Raw genomic sequence first — 10,817 nt, forward strand, 5'->3', positions numbered from 1 at the left:
AGAGTCATAGGTGTTTTTATTTGAAAAAGTGTTTTCCACTGGGAACGGAGAAGGCAGGAGGAAATGGGAGGCTAGGGAGCTGGCAGGAAGTTAGGGTGACACCACAGGGTCCTCAAGTGTCAGAGTGGCATCAGTTCATAGCCTCGGGAGCCAGGCTGCCCTCCTACATCCTCAGATCCCAGACCTGGAGATGGGATCTCTCCATCACTTGGAACAGTGGCACGTGGGCAGGTGGGTAATCTTCCTTTGGAGGAATTCAAAGCTGGTGGACCTCAGAAGGAAGGACAGAAGCTGACTGCATCTGCAGAGGGCCCTGCAGGCCTGCCTTTTCTCTTGCAGCCATGGCACACGCAGTGTGCCCATCCCTCCTGACTCACCAGTTTTTCCCAGCACCTCTGCGCCATCCTCACCCCCACTACTTGCTGTTCCCCACCATGCTCAAACCCAGAATGCCTCTGGCAGGACCCCTTCCCCCAATCTCATCAACACAGCTTGGTTCCCATGGGTCACCAGACAGCTAGTGTGTCCCTCATCCTCATCAAAACAGAGCCTTAGAGTGGCCCATGGCTTTTTTCTAGGAGAAAGCTGTGTCTATGCTAGGAATAACAGAGATGTAAAAACACCCAACGTGAGCCTACCCCGTCCTGAGCAAGCCTCCAGAATCACTTTCCAGTACCAAAGTTGTTAACCGGCAAGAAATACATTTCTCGAGAATGAAGGCCAAGTCCCTAAATTCATTTACCATCCAGTTTTATTTACTCACAAACAAGTTTAAAATCCTGGGCAGCAGCTGTAGCTCTGACCTTGTCCTGCCACGCTCTCTGAAGCTGTCCCTGGGAGAGCAGCATACATTTCCTTCACACATACTAGCACTGGAATCCCCACAACAACCCTGTGAGGTAGGCACACCACCATCTCTCTCTGCAATTCCATGGAACAGACAGGGAAACCGAGACATATTAAACAGACAAGTCATGTGGGGGATTCAGGCTCAGCCTGGGGCTGGCTAACTGCCCAGGAGCCCACTGGCTCTTCCTATCTCCTCTGGTAAGCTTCATAAGCAGGAACACAGGAACTTAGGACTCCACTTGCTGGAGGACGTGAGCACTCCTGTAGACAGTCCTTTCTGTCCTGTCTCAAGCTCTAAGCTGGAGGCTGTTTAGGCACCGGCCTCTGCAGTGTCTTTTCCGACTTCCCCAGCGTGTGGCTGTTCCTATAGTTAATACCCGACATCCTCTCAGGGCAAGAACAGGGCCCACCTTTTCACCAGCTAGAACTGCTTTAATGGCATTCCTCTTAGAGGCATTTTGTCCCAGGGAGCCCCAGCCAGAAGCATTCTGGTTAGAGGACAGCAGGCAGCCCACAGAGCTCTGAAGAAGCTCCAGTCCTGGAGTCCAGAACAGCCTGAGGGCCAGAGTCTGGAAGGATGCAGCAGTGGGTGGCGGGGATGATGGTAGAGGCTGTGGCAGCAACAACTGCAGCTGGCTCACACTTCAGGATTTAGAGGTGGCGGCTTCAGCCAGCGCGAGACAGAGGCTCAGGACCGGCTGCGGTCCTCGTGGTTTCCGACAATCATCTTGCTATATAGCTTCTGCTGTTCCTCCTTGAATGTGTCCTTCACCTTTTCTCTCTTCAATCCACCGTCCCTGAAAAGACAGAGGCCAATATAGCAGCAGGGAAGCTCACTGGGCAGCTCTGCCATATGGCACATGCACTGTGTGGCTCAACCCCCAGGGAATTTGGTAAGACACACAGGCAGGCTCCTGCTCCCTCCACTGTAACTGCTGCAGATGCTGGGGTTGGAGTGGGGGACTCAGACCCGTGGAAGCAGAGTTCAACATCCTGTCTCACATCTGCTCTTGGAAAGAAGTTTCACAGGACACAGCCATGGCTGATTGTTCATGTCTTTATTCTCTTTGGCTGATTTCACACTACAATGGCACAAAGAAGTGGTGGCAAGAGGCCTACAGACTGTACAGAAAAACTGTGTCACCTCCTGTGCTAGGAGACAGGCAAGATAACAGAATAGAAGAAACATCTACCTTTCAAAGATGGTATGCAGACATCAGAGGAAAGTCTACGTCCTTCCATCTTAAGTTTCTAGACAGGCAAGTTGTCCCTACCTAGGGCTATAAATGGTCTGGAAGCCCCAACCAACTAGGCAAAGGGCCACCACTCCAGGCTCCTGAAGACAACACAGCACTTACAGGTTGGAACCAGGGAACGGAGTCCGGCCATTCCTTTTCTAAAGCCAGCACGTTTCATTTTCTGTGCCAGGGAGGAAGGCCTCTGCCCCAGAGGTGCACCTTCTCTGGAAGCAGCTCTACTTACCACAGCAGGTCTACCAATCCTCCCTGCCGGGCAATGGCAGACTTCACTCTGTTAGCAAACTGCACAGCATCTTCATCTTTCTGTAACAGAGGACAAGTGAGGACTCTGACAGACTCCCGGTCCCCACAGCACAGAGACACGGCGCACTGCAGGCCTGGGGACACCTACCTCTCGGGTCATAGGAGGCAGGTACCAAACGCTGCAGACGATGGCCCAACTGGTCATCATCCTCAGAAGGTACGTCACCATGCCATACTTGCTGCTGTTCCAGAAGGCGTCACCAAACTGAGGGTCATACTGCACAAGGAGAGGAGGCTGGACATAAGGAACGACACTTCTGGCCAGCACTTGGCTGGTGATGGCCGGCAGGAGCAGGGCTCCAGGTTAGAAGAATTCCCAGTCCCAGTAAACAGTGCTGAAGTGGCTTGAAACCATGGGACTCTTGACCTCCAGCCCCACTCCTGGCTGCCTCAAGATTAACTTCAAGCCACACCCAAACAGCGCCTGCCCTGGAGAGCCTTGCACTCACAGGCAAACACCGGCTTCAGACATCCCACAAACAGAATGCAGGACAACCGACTATCAAACGTGGGCTTGCACCAGGTATCCTTTCCACTCTTGTGAGGCCTGTGCTCAACGCGTCTACTTAGGTACATGACCTATGTCTACACAAAGGCACTTCAAACACAATCTCCAACTTTCTCATGGGACATTCAAAAGAAAATGTGAGGCTTCAGATCCAGAAACACTGAAAAACTTACATATACTGTTAACATTTCAGTATTATAATACAATGTATATATTTACACTTTCAACAAAGTAAATCTGTTTGGGCAGAAAACTCTAATTAAATCATCAGTATACATTAGCAAATGAGTCCATACCCTTTAGTGTCCTGAAGTCTCAATGAGGACAGCACATGAGACACCTGGGTTTGTCAAGGACTTTAATGAGGGAAAGACTGTTTCTAATGTGTTCTGTGAGGAATGTGACTGCAGCGATGAAACCATCAAATCAGTTATCTCAGGGGAGGAACGCGTGGTGGGGGCAGGGATCTGAGAAGTGACAGAAGGAGCTGGGTCCTGGGAAGGCTGCCGGAGCATAAGCAGGGGCAGCTGCTCCCCAGTGTCTCAGGAGACATTTAAGGAGGAGCACTGACTGCAGAAGCATAGGGCAGAGGAGGAGGACTTGAAGCTCTCCACAGAGCAAGGCACACACACCACTGCTCCCCCTGTGGCGCAGTCATGGAGAGCCCATGCTAGCAGATGGGGGTCTGACCGTCAGGCTGTTAGGCTTTCCGAAAAACTAGAACATGTCAAAAGTAGACACTAAGAAACGCCATGTCTTAATGAATGCACCTTAAACACTACTAAGAGGAGCTGGAGAGATGGCCCAGCAGTTAAGAGCACTGGCTGTTCTTCCAGAGGACCTGGGTTCAATTCCCAACACCTGTCTGTCAGCCTACAGCCATCTGTAACTGGTCCCAGGGGTTCTGATTCTCTCTTCTGGCTTCCTTGGGTACCAGGCACAGAGTTAAGAGTACTGGCTGCTCTTCCAGAGGACCTGGGTTCAATTCCTAGCACCCACATGGCAGCCCACAACTGTCTGTAACTCCAGTTCCAGTGATCAACGCCCTCACACAGAAATACATACAAGCAAAACTCCAGTGCTCATAAAGTAAAAAATATATAAATAATTTAAATGATAGCAATAGTGATTTTTTAGTGCCAGTAAAAACAAGGGAGAATAAAAATTTAAAACTAATCTATGGAGCATGATTACAAAGATAGCACAGCTCGCCAAACATAGTCACCCTAGCTACTTGGAAAACAGATAAAATGATGTATGAGCCTGAGACCGGCCTGGGTACCACTCGGAGACCCTGCCTCAGAACTGTAAAACTGACTCTTTTGCTATAAATACATGAGTAGAAGCTGTGTTAGAACACGAGATGAACCCCTTTAACTGGGGGCTGATTCTCTTTCCATGCCAGGCCGACACCGCAGCAAAGAAAACCAAAACAAAGTTCAAAATATCAACATTCTCAAAATCATCGGATAGTGACTTAATTTTGGGAGAAATGAGATAAAGTCACTGGCACTGACACAGTTACCCAAGTTCAGACACCAAGAGAGCCTTCACAAACACTACAGACTCTCTGAAGTCAGAAGATTGTCACATGTGAACAGAATGAGGTTTACATCCATTTTACTCTGTGGAGGAGTCGTAGCTCTCTCGAGATTCCACGTTTTACACTGGATGAGAACCACAATCCATAGCAGAGGGCCTCCAGTGTGACCTCGTGTCACCCAGGGCCACGATAAAATGACAAGTCAGAACTGGCCTGAACCCTAGCAGATCTTTTAGCCACCCCCTTGGTGATGCTACAGAGGCTGACACAGTGATGAAGAAAGGGCTGGCAGGTCACTAAACACCGTTAGCAGAGCCCCTGGTCTTTGCCCACCCACCTGCACTGGGCTGGACTGCAGATAGCACTGGTGGAGTGGTGGCTGTTCTTGGTTACCAACTTGACCACACCTGCAGTTAACCAAAACCTAAGGGGCTGGGTACCGATGTGAGGAATTTTTCTTTTTTTCTTGATTGAACCATTTGAAGTAGGAAGACCTACTTTTAATCTGGGCTATGCCTTCAGCTGGCAGCCTCTATAAAGAACTCGGGAGAAGGAAACTCGCTCCTTTTGCCTGCTTCCTGTCACTGTCACTGATGTTAGAACCTATTTCTTCATGATTCTGGCACATACTGAAGACATCAGCTAAGACATCAGCTGTGTGGACTGAACAATTACTGGATTCCTGGGCTTCTGCTGGGAGCAGCCATTGTTGGACTTGTTGGACCACAGCCTAGGAGCTACTCTAAGGAACCTCACAGAAAGTCATTCTATCAGTTCTGCTCCTCTAGAGACCTTGCCTAACACAGGTACGATGTAGTCCCCATCTCTACTTTCACAGCGGATCCCACTAAAGACTATTCTTTGGTACGTCATGCAACACCTGTGGCTGGGCCACCCAGGCCTGTCCATCGGTCAGTCTGCAGCCAGTGTTCAGTTACCAGCAGGCCTGGTGTTCTGCTCTGTTGGCAGAGGGTGTTGCCTGACTACCCAGGAGTTATAGTGGCAAGTGGAAAACCAACTGGGACACATTTCTACAAGACTCTGCTGACAACAGACACCAAAAAGGCAGGGGCAACACTGAGTTGTTTGAAACTCATCATCTTGCTCTAAAAAGTCAGCTTAGGTAGCTGACATTGATGAAAACAGCCTATTTGGGGAGTAATACCATGAAGTCCAGATTCCTTCAGAAATAATATACATCTGTACTAGGGTATAGGGGTGGAGGGGTGAGGGGACTGAGGGATACAGGGAAGCTGATTGGCTGAAGCATCCCATGTCTGCAGGGAGTCTAAGGGGTTGTTTAGAAGGATGCGTTCCTTCCTGAAGGGCGGACACTGAGTGGAAAGTGGGAGGAATGTGTCAAGGACCCACCCGTCCCTCCCCATCCCCAGGTGACCACCCTGCACTGCTCCTGGCAGCCAGCTTGCCTGTGCCACCAGTGCCTGGAACTCCAGAGTCTCTGAAGGACTGTGGGACACAGCCACAGAGCTTAAGAAACATCTGTGTGCCGAGCCTGGCAGCTGCTCTTCTGACCCATCCCCCATCCCTAAGAATCCCCCCATCCTCCTCTTCACTGCTCTGCCACACAGCCTGGCAGTGCTGGCAGAGGGAGGGGCATAGCTGACCAGTTCACAGGTCCCACCTCCCTCCCGCCTGGGCACGGTAGTTGGCCTCCGAGGTCTGGTACCTTGATAGCAACAGGGTAAACAGTGGCTCCGATTTCAAAGCTTCCCTTCTTGAACATCATCACTGATGTGTTATTGATGCAGGTTCCTGAAACACAGGCAAGAGAAAACACATCCTTTCTGCACTTTACCCAGTGTTTCTGTAGCAGTAAAGATAGTCCTCAAACAGCATACACCTGCCGTCACCCCAAACCATGAGTGCACACTTAAGGGAGGTCCACAGCATGCAGTTACTTATCCCTTCTCTCCCACACGGAGACACACCACTTCCCACCCCCGACCCCAGGCCTCTCTGTACCTTCTGGGAAGATGAGGATGGGCAGCTTGCTCTTATCTTGTACATGCTCAGTCAGTCTTAAGGATAAAGAAATAGAGGAAGTGTCAAGGACCTTGTCGGTTGCTAACAGCAGTAAAAGTCTTTTTGGCTTGCAGTCAGTGTCTCTTAGTGATGGACCATTAGCCCCACCTGGCACCACCCAAAACAAACTCCCCCACAAAAATCACAGTTCCAAATTTGTTTATTGGGAAGGATATAATGAAAACTTAATGTACTTGGTAAATCATTTATTATGAGAACTGTACAGGCTCAGTATAAAGGAATAACTCCCAAAATATTTTCTGCCATTTACCTCTTAGCCACCAGGTGGCGATCTTTCACCTCAGAACGCTCAAACCAGACATGGGGGCAGGCTTTCACCATTGCTCTTTGAATCACACCCATAAGGCCCCCGTGAACCTGTCCCACCTAATATCAGACAGAGAAAAACAATCCGTAGTGAAGCTACACTCACACAAATGTCCCCACTCTGGGGAGGATCCTGATCCCATAAAACAAATACCCCAGTCTCTGTTAATGTTTTTAATTTTCTCAAAAGAATCCACTCTTCGGACTCCTGGTTGTGAATCCCCCATAAGCAGCAGTACCAGAGGCTACCCCAGTCACACACAGAAAGCTGAGTAACGGTATGAAATGGACCTCTCCCTCAGGGTTCTCAAGACTCTCCCTCCTTCCCTTATTCATCAGTCTAAGGACACAAACTGATCTCCAGCCATACTCTCAACCACTCTTCTCAACAGCTTCTAGGCTGACTCCAAGCTGGAACCAATACAAAAGCATGTCCCCATGTCTGAACCCTTAATCAAGGAAGTTTCCTATGGGTCACCTAGAGACTGTCTAGTCCTGATCAGAAAACCACAGACAAAAGCTGTATACCATGGCGTAGTAGCCGTCGCTGGCCAAGATGATCACATCAATGGGGGATGTATGGTTAGCCACACAGATGCCACCATTTCTCGGTCTGTTTTTTCTGAGTATAAAATATATGAAAAGCAATAATAAAAAAAAAACCAGCATGAATTAATTTATTTGGAATATACCTCTCATTGCAAAAGCATCAGCAGCCATGTTAATATAAAGTTCCCTCACCTGTTGTGGTATGTAATGATGGCCGTCAGGGCTCGCACGCAGATACGGTAGCACATTAAGTGAACATGTTTACTCAAAAACTCCTTAAATCTGAAACAAAATGACAGCTGAGGAGTTCATGTATATATATAAACAGTGCACAGAGTACTTGTAGGAATATTAGCATTCATGGCAAAACTTGCAAATGTTATTATTTAGCATCTTTATAGCCTCACACAAGCAGAGACAGGACGAGACTTGATGGTGGTCACCAGCTGATGGTTGAAAACTAAAGGCCTAGAGTCCCCAGCACGGGCAGGCCAGGGTTCCTCAGACTCCTGTCCCTCACCTACCACCCACAGCAGGTCCCCTCTCTTTACCAGCCCCAGCAGAATAGATGTCTACAGGCCCATTATTCCCTAAGAGGTTTCTTAAGGGAGGTGGGTGGAAAGAAAACCTACTCTGATTCTAGGTCCTCTGTGCGCTCATGGAGCTGGCAGAGCCCAGCAGTTAACATCTTAAAGACTGGGGTGCAGCAACAGCAAGCTGGCAGCACACAGAGCCCTGGTTTTCATCTCCAGCAAAAACAAACACTCTATAAAAGCCTGTTAGCACCTAAGCCTGGAGTCTTAATGGTGATTGCCTTTCTTTCCTGGAAAATGGGAAGACAGCGAGGACTGAATTCTAAGAAGTTAGTACACACAGCTACTATGTCATATTAATTAGAAAACAAAAGCCATCACTGCAGACCCACTGCACTCAGGGTTATTCTAATGACCTTAGGCTCAGGGACTGAGGTGGATGTAAAGCAGCCGTGCCTCCAGGGTCTGCTTCCATGACATGTGCTTGCACGTGCCAATATGTGCACCCACCCCACTCACCTCCCATTTGGCAGGTATCCAACCATAGTAGTTCCCACTACCAAGAGGCTAATCCCCGTGAATGCCAGAGCAATCCTGTAAGACAGAACACATCAAACCCAGAGCAATCCTGTAAGACAGAACACGTCAAACCCAGAGCAATCCTGTAAGACAGAACATGTCAAACCCAACAGTTACTAGTGCACAGTGAAGATGAAGGCAGGAATCATGAAGAACATATGAAGAACCTGCCAAGAACGTCCCAGGCTGTGAGGGGAGAGCAATTCCAAGCAGACAGTGAACAGTGTGTATGTGGGGTGTGGGGTGTGGGGTGTGTGTGTGGGGGGGGGCTGCACTTGTCTCTTCAGAATTAGGCAGGTGCCACACCCTGTGTCTGGTCTTGCTTAGGCTAAATACCCTGGCAAGAGTAAAACCTCTCTGTGAAAGGAGGTGGAGTTGGAAGGTGCCAGTATCTGGCAAGTCAGACTGAGCAGGGTTCAGAGAAGCAGAAATCAATGCCGCTTCTGTGCCAGGCAGGCAAGTTTCAGGAAAGGCTATGCCCAGGAAGGAGGGGCCGGAAAGCAGATCGTGTTCTCTGTCCAGCTCAATACCCCAGCTAGCAAATGGTCTTTAAGAAATCCTACAACTCGCTGGGGTGTCGTTCCTGGTGCACACCTTTTAGTCCCAGGACTTAGGAGGCAGAGGCAGGCACATCTCTGTGGATTCCAGGATAGCCAGGGCTACACAGTGAGACCCCGTCTCAAAAAATAAAGTAAAAGTAGAAGAAAAAGAAAAAGAAAAAGAAAGCTATTTCTGTCTGACATGTAAAGAATGTGAGGGGCTCTAAGGGACAGTCCCCAGTGCACCCTTCCAAGGGTGAAAGGGACTAGCCGTGGGGAGAAACACTACCCTCCTTTACAATGGGAACCACGGCAGTGAGGCGGAAGCCATACACAGAGGTAGGGCAGCTGGCAGCTGGCCTCTAAGGCCCAGCCTCACCTGAGTGGCAGAAGGAAGCAATACCGAATCAGCACTCCTAAGCCCCAGAGGATGGTAAGCCGCAGGCTTATGTACTGGAAATTGTAATTGGTTCTGCTCAGCAGGTTCCAGGACTCCAGCTCCTCTGCCGAGAATCTCTTTGTTACTTCATCATCCATGATAGTCTCCATTCCTTTCCGGCAAAAGTAGAAGATGTCAGAGAGCTCGAACTCGGGCGTCTTATCCAGAGCCTTGTTACTGCCACTTCGACGAATTTCTTTAATTTCTTCTTCCAGAGAAGTGGGGTCTTTCGCAATGATTCCTGAAAACAAAGAAAACAGATGAAAAACAACAAAAAGAACCCATAACCAAACAACCCAAACAATATCCATGGTCAGGTGGCAAGCTACAAGGGGACATGCGTACAGACTGTGCTCTGTGCTTTACAGTACAAAGGAGGCACATGCCATGGTTGGGATGTGGACTTAATACACTCTCTCCAGAGTTTCATGAGCAGAAGGAGGTGGCCCCCACTTCAACAGTGCTGAGACATGCTGAGGCTTTAAGTGGTAGGCTCTATCATGCTCCAGTGTGGAATCTTCCACTTAGCCTCACGCTAGCAACACTATTTAAACTAAGTGGGTCACTTACACACACAAAAGGCATGAATGTAGGAAGGAGATTTACTGGAAAGAAGGATTTCAGCAAAAGAAAGGGAGATGAGACAGGTAATTAGGGAGGAAAGGTCAAAATTCACTGTATACGTGTATGAAACTATCAAGGAATAAAAGCCAACAGGTGTGGTAGCAAACGCTTGAATCCCAATACTCAGGAAGCACAAGCAATCAAACCTCTGAGTCTGAGGCCAGCCGGGGCTACACAGGTAGACCCTGTCGTCAAGAAAACAACCACTGACAAGAGTGTAAGACTAGCCATGGGGTTAGGTCATGGGACCCATTGTTCCCAAGTAGAGAAGCACTGTCCTTGCCCCGATTGAGCGGGTTCTGCGGTGGACACGCACTCCCACAACATCAGGCTGGGACTTTGGTGGGTTTCTGTTTGAGACAAGCTCTCAGTAGCAGCAGCTGGCATGGAGCTCACTACGCAGCTAAGGATGCCTTTGAATTTCTTGTCCTCTACTGCCACCTCCCATCTGCTGGGACCACAGGCATGTGCCACTGTGCCCAGCTCTTTAAATTGGGTTGTGTGTAAAAAGCAAGCCAGACACCTTCCTCTTGTCTTGGAGCACTCCTTGCCACTGGAACCGACTGTCCCCTCCCTCCTGCCTTTCACACAGTCCTGCCAAGTGCTGTCATCTGCCAGACTGCAGTGTAGCCAAGGGGCCTCACCAACAGGATTCTACTTCTACCCAGGTTTCCTCTCTCGTGTGTGTGTGTGTGTGTGTGTGTGTGTGTGTGTGTGTGTGC

At 49.2% G+C, this 10,817-nt stretch overlaps 1 protein-coding gene across 1 annotated transcript in view; it reads right to left on the reverse strand.

Annotated features, from left to right (window-relative positions):
• The window catches only part of Gpat4 (glycerol-3-phosphate acyltransferase 4), a 31,360-nt gene continuing 20,543 nt past the window's right edge, over positions 1–10,817 (reverse strand). Inside the window, exons 4-13 of the mRNA XM_021219067.2 lie at positions 9,412–9,712; positions 8,434–8,508; positions 7,574–7,663; positions 7,361–7,454; positions 6,777–6,892; positions 6,446–6,501; positions 6,150–6,235; positions 2,500–2,628; positions 2,332–2,411; positions 1–1,646 (exon numbers count right to left, since the gene is read on the reverse strand). Of these exons, the coding sequence (XP_021074726.1) occupies positions 1,538–1,646; positions 2,332–2,411; positions 2,500–2,628; positions 6,150–6,235; positions 6,446–6,501; positions 6,777–6,892; positions 7,361–7,454; positions 7,574–7,663; positions 8,434–8,508; positions 9,412–9,712 (1,136 nt within the window). The 3' untranslated portion in view covers positions 1–1,537. The remainder of the gene's footprint in view (positions 1,647–2,331; positions 2,412–2,499; positions 2,629–6,149; positions 6,236–6,445; positions 6,502–6,776; positions 6,893–7,360; positions 7,455–7,573; positions 7,664–8,433; positions 8,509–9,411; positions 9,713–10,817) is intronic.

This window comes from Mus pahari, chromosome 19 (genome assembly GCF_900095145.1).
Source record: "Mus pahari chromosome 19, PAHARI_EIJ_v1.1, whole genome shotgun sequence".
NCBI classification, from domain to species: Eukaryota; Metazoa; Chordata; class Mammalia; order Rodentia; family Muridae; genus Mus; species Mus pahari.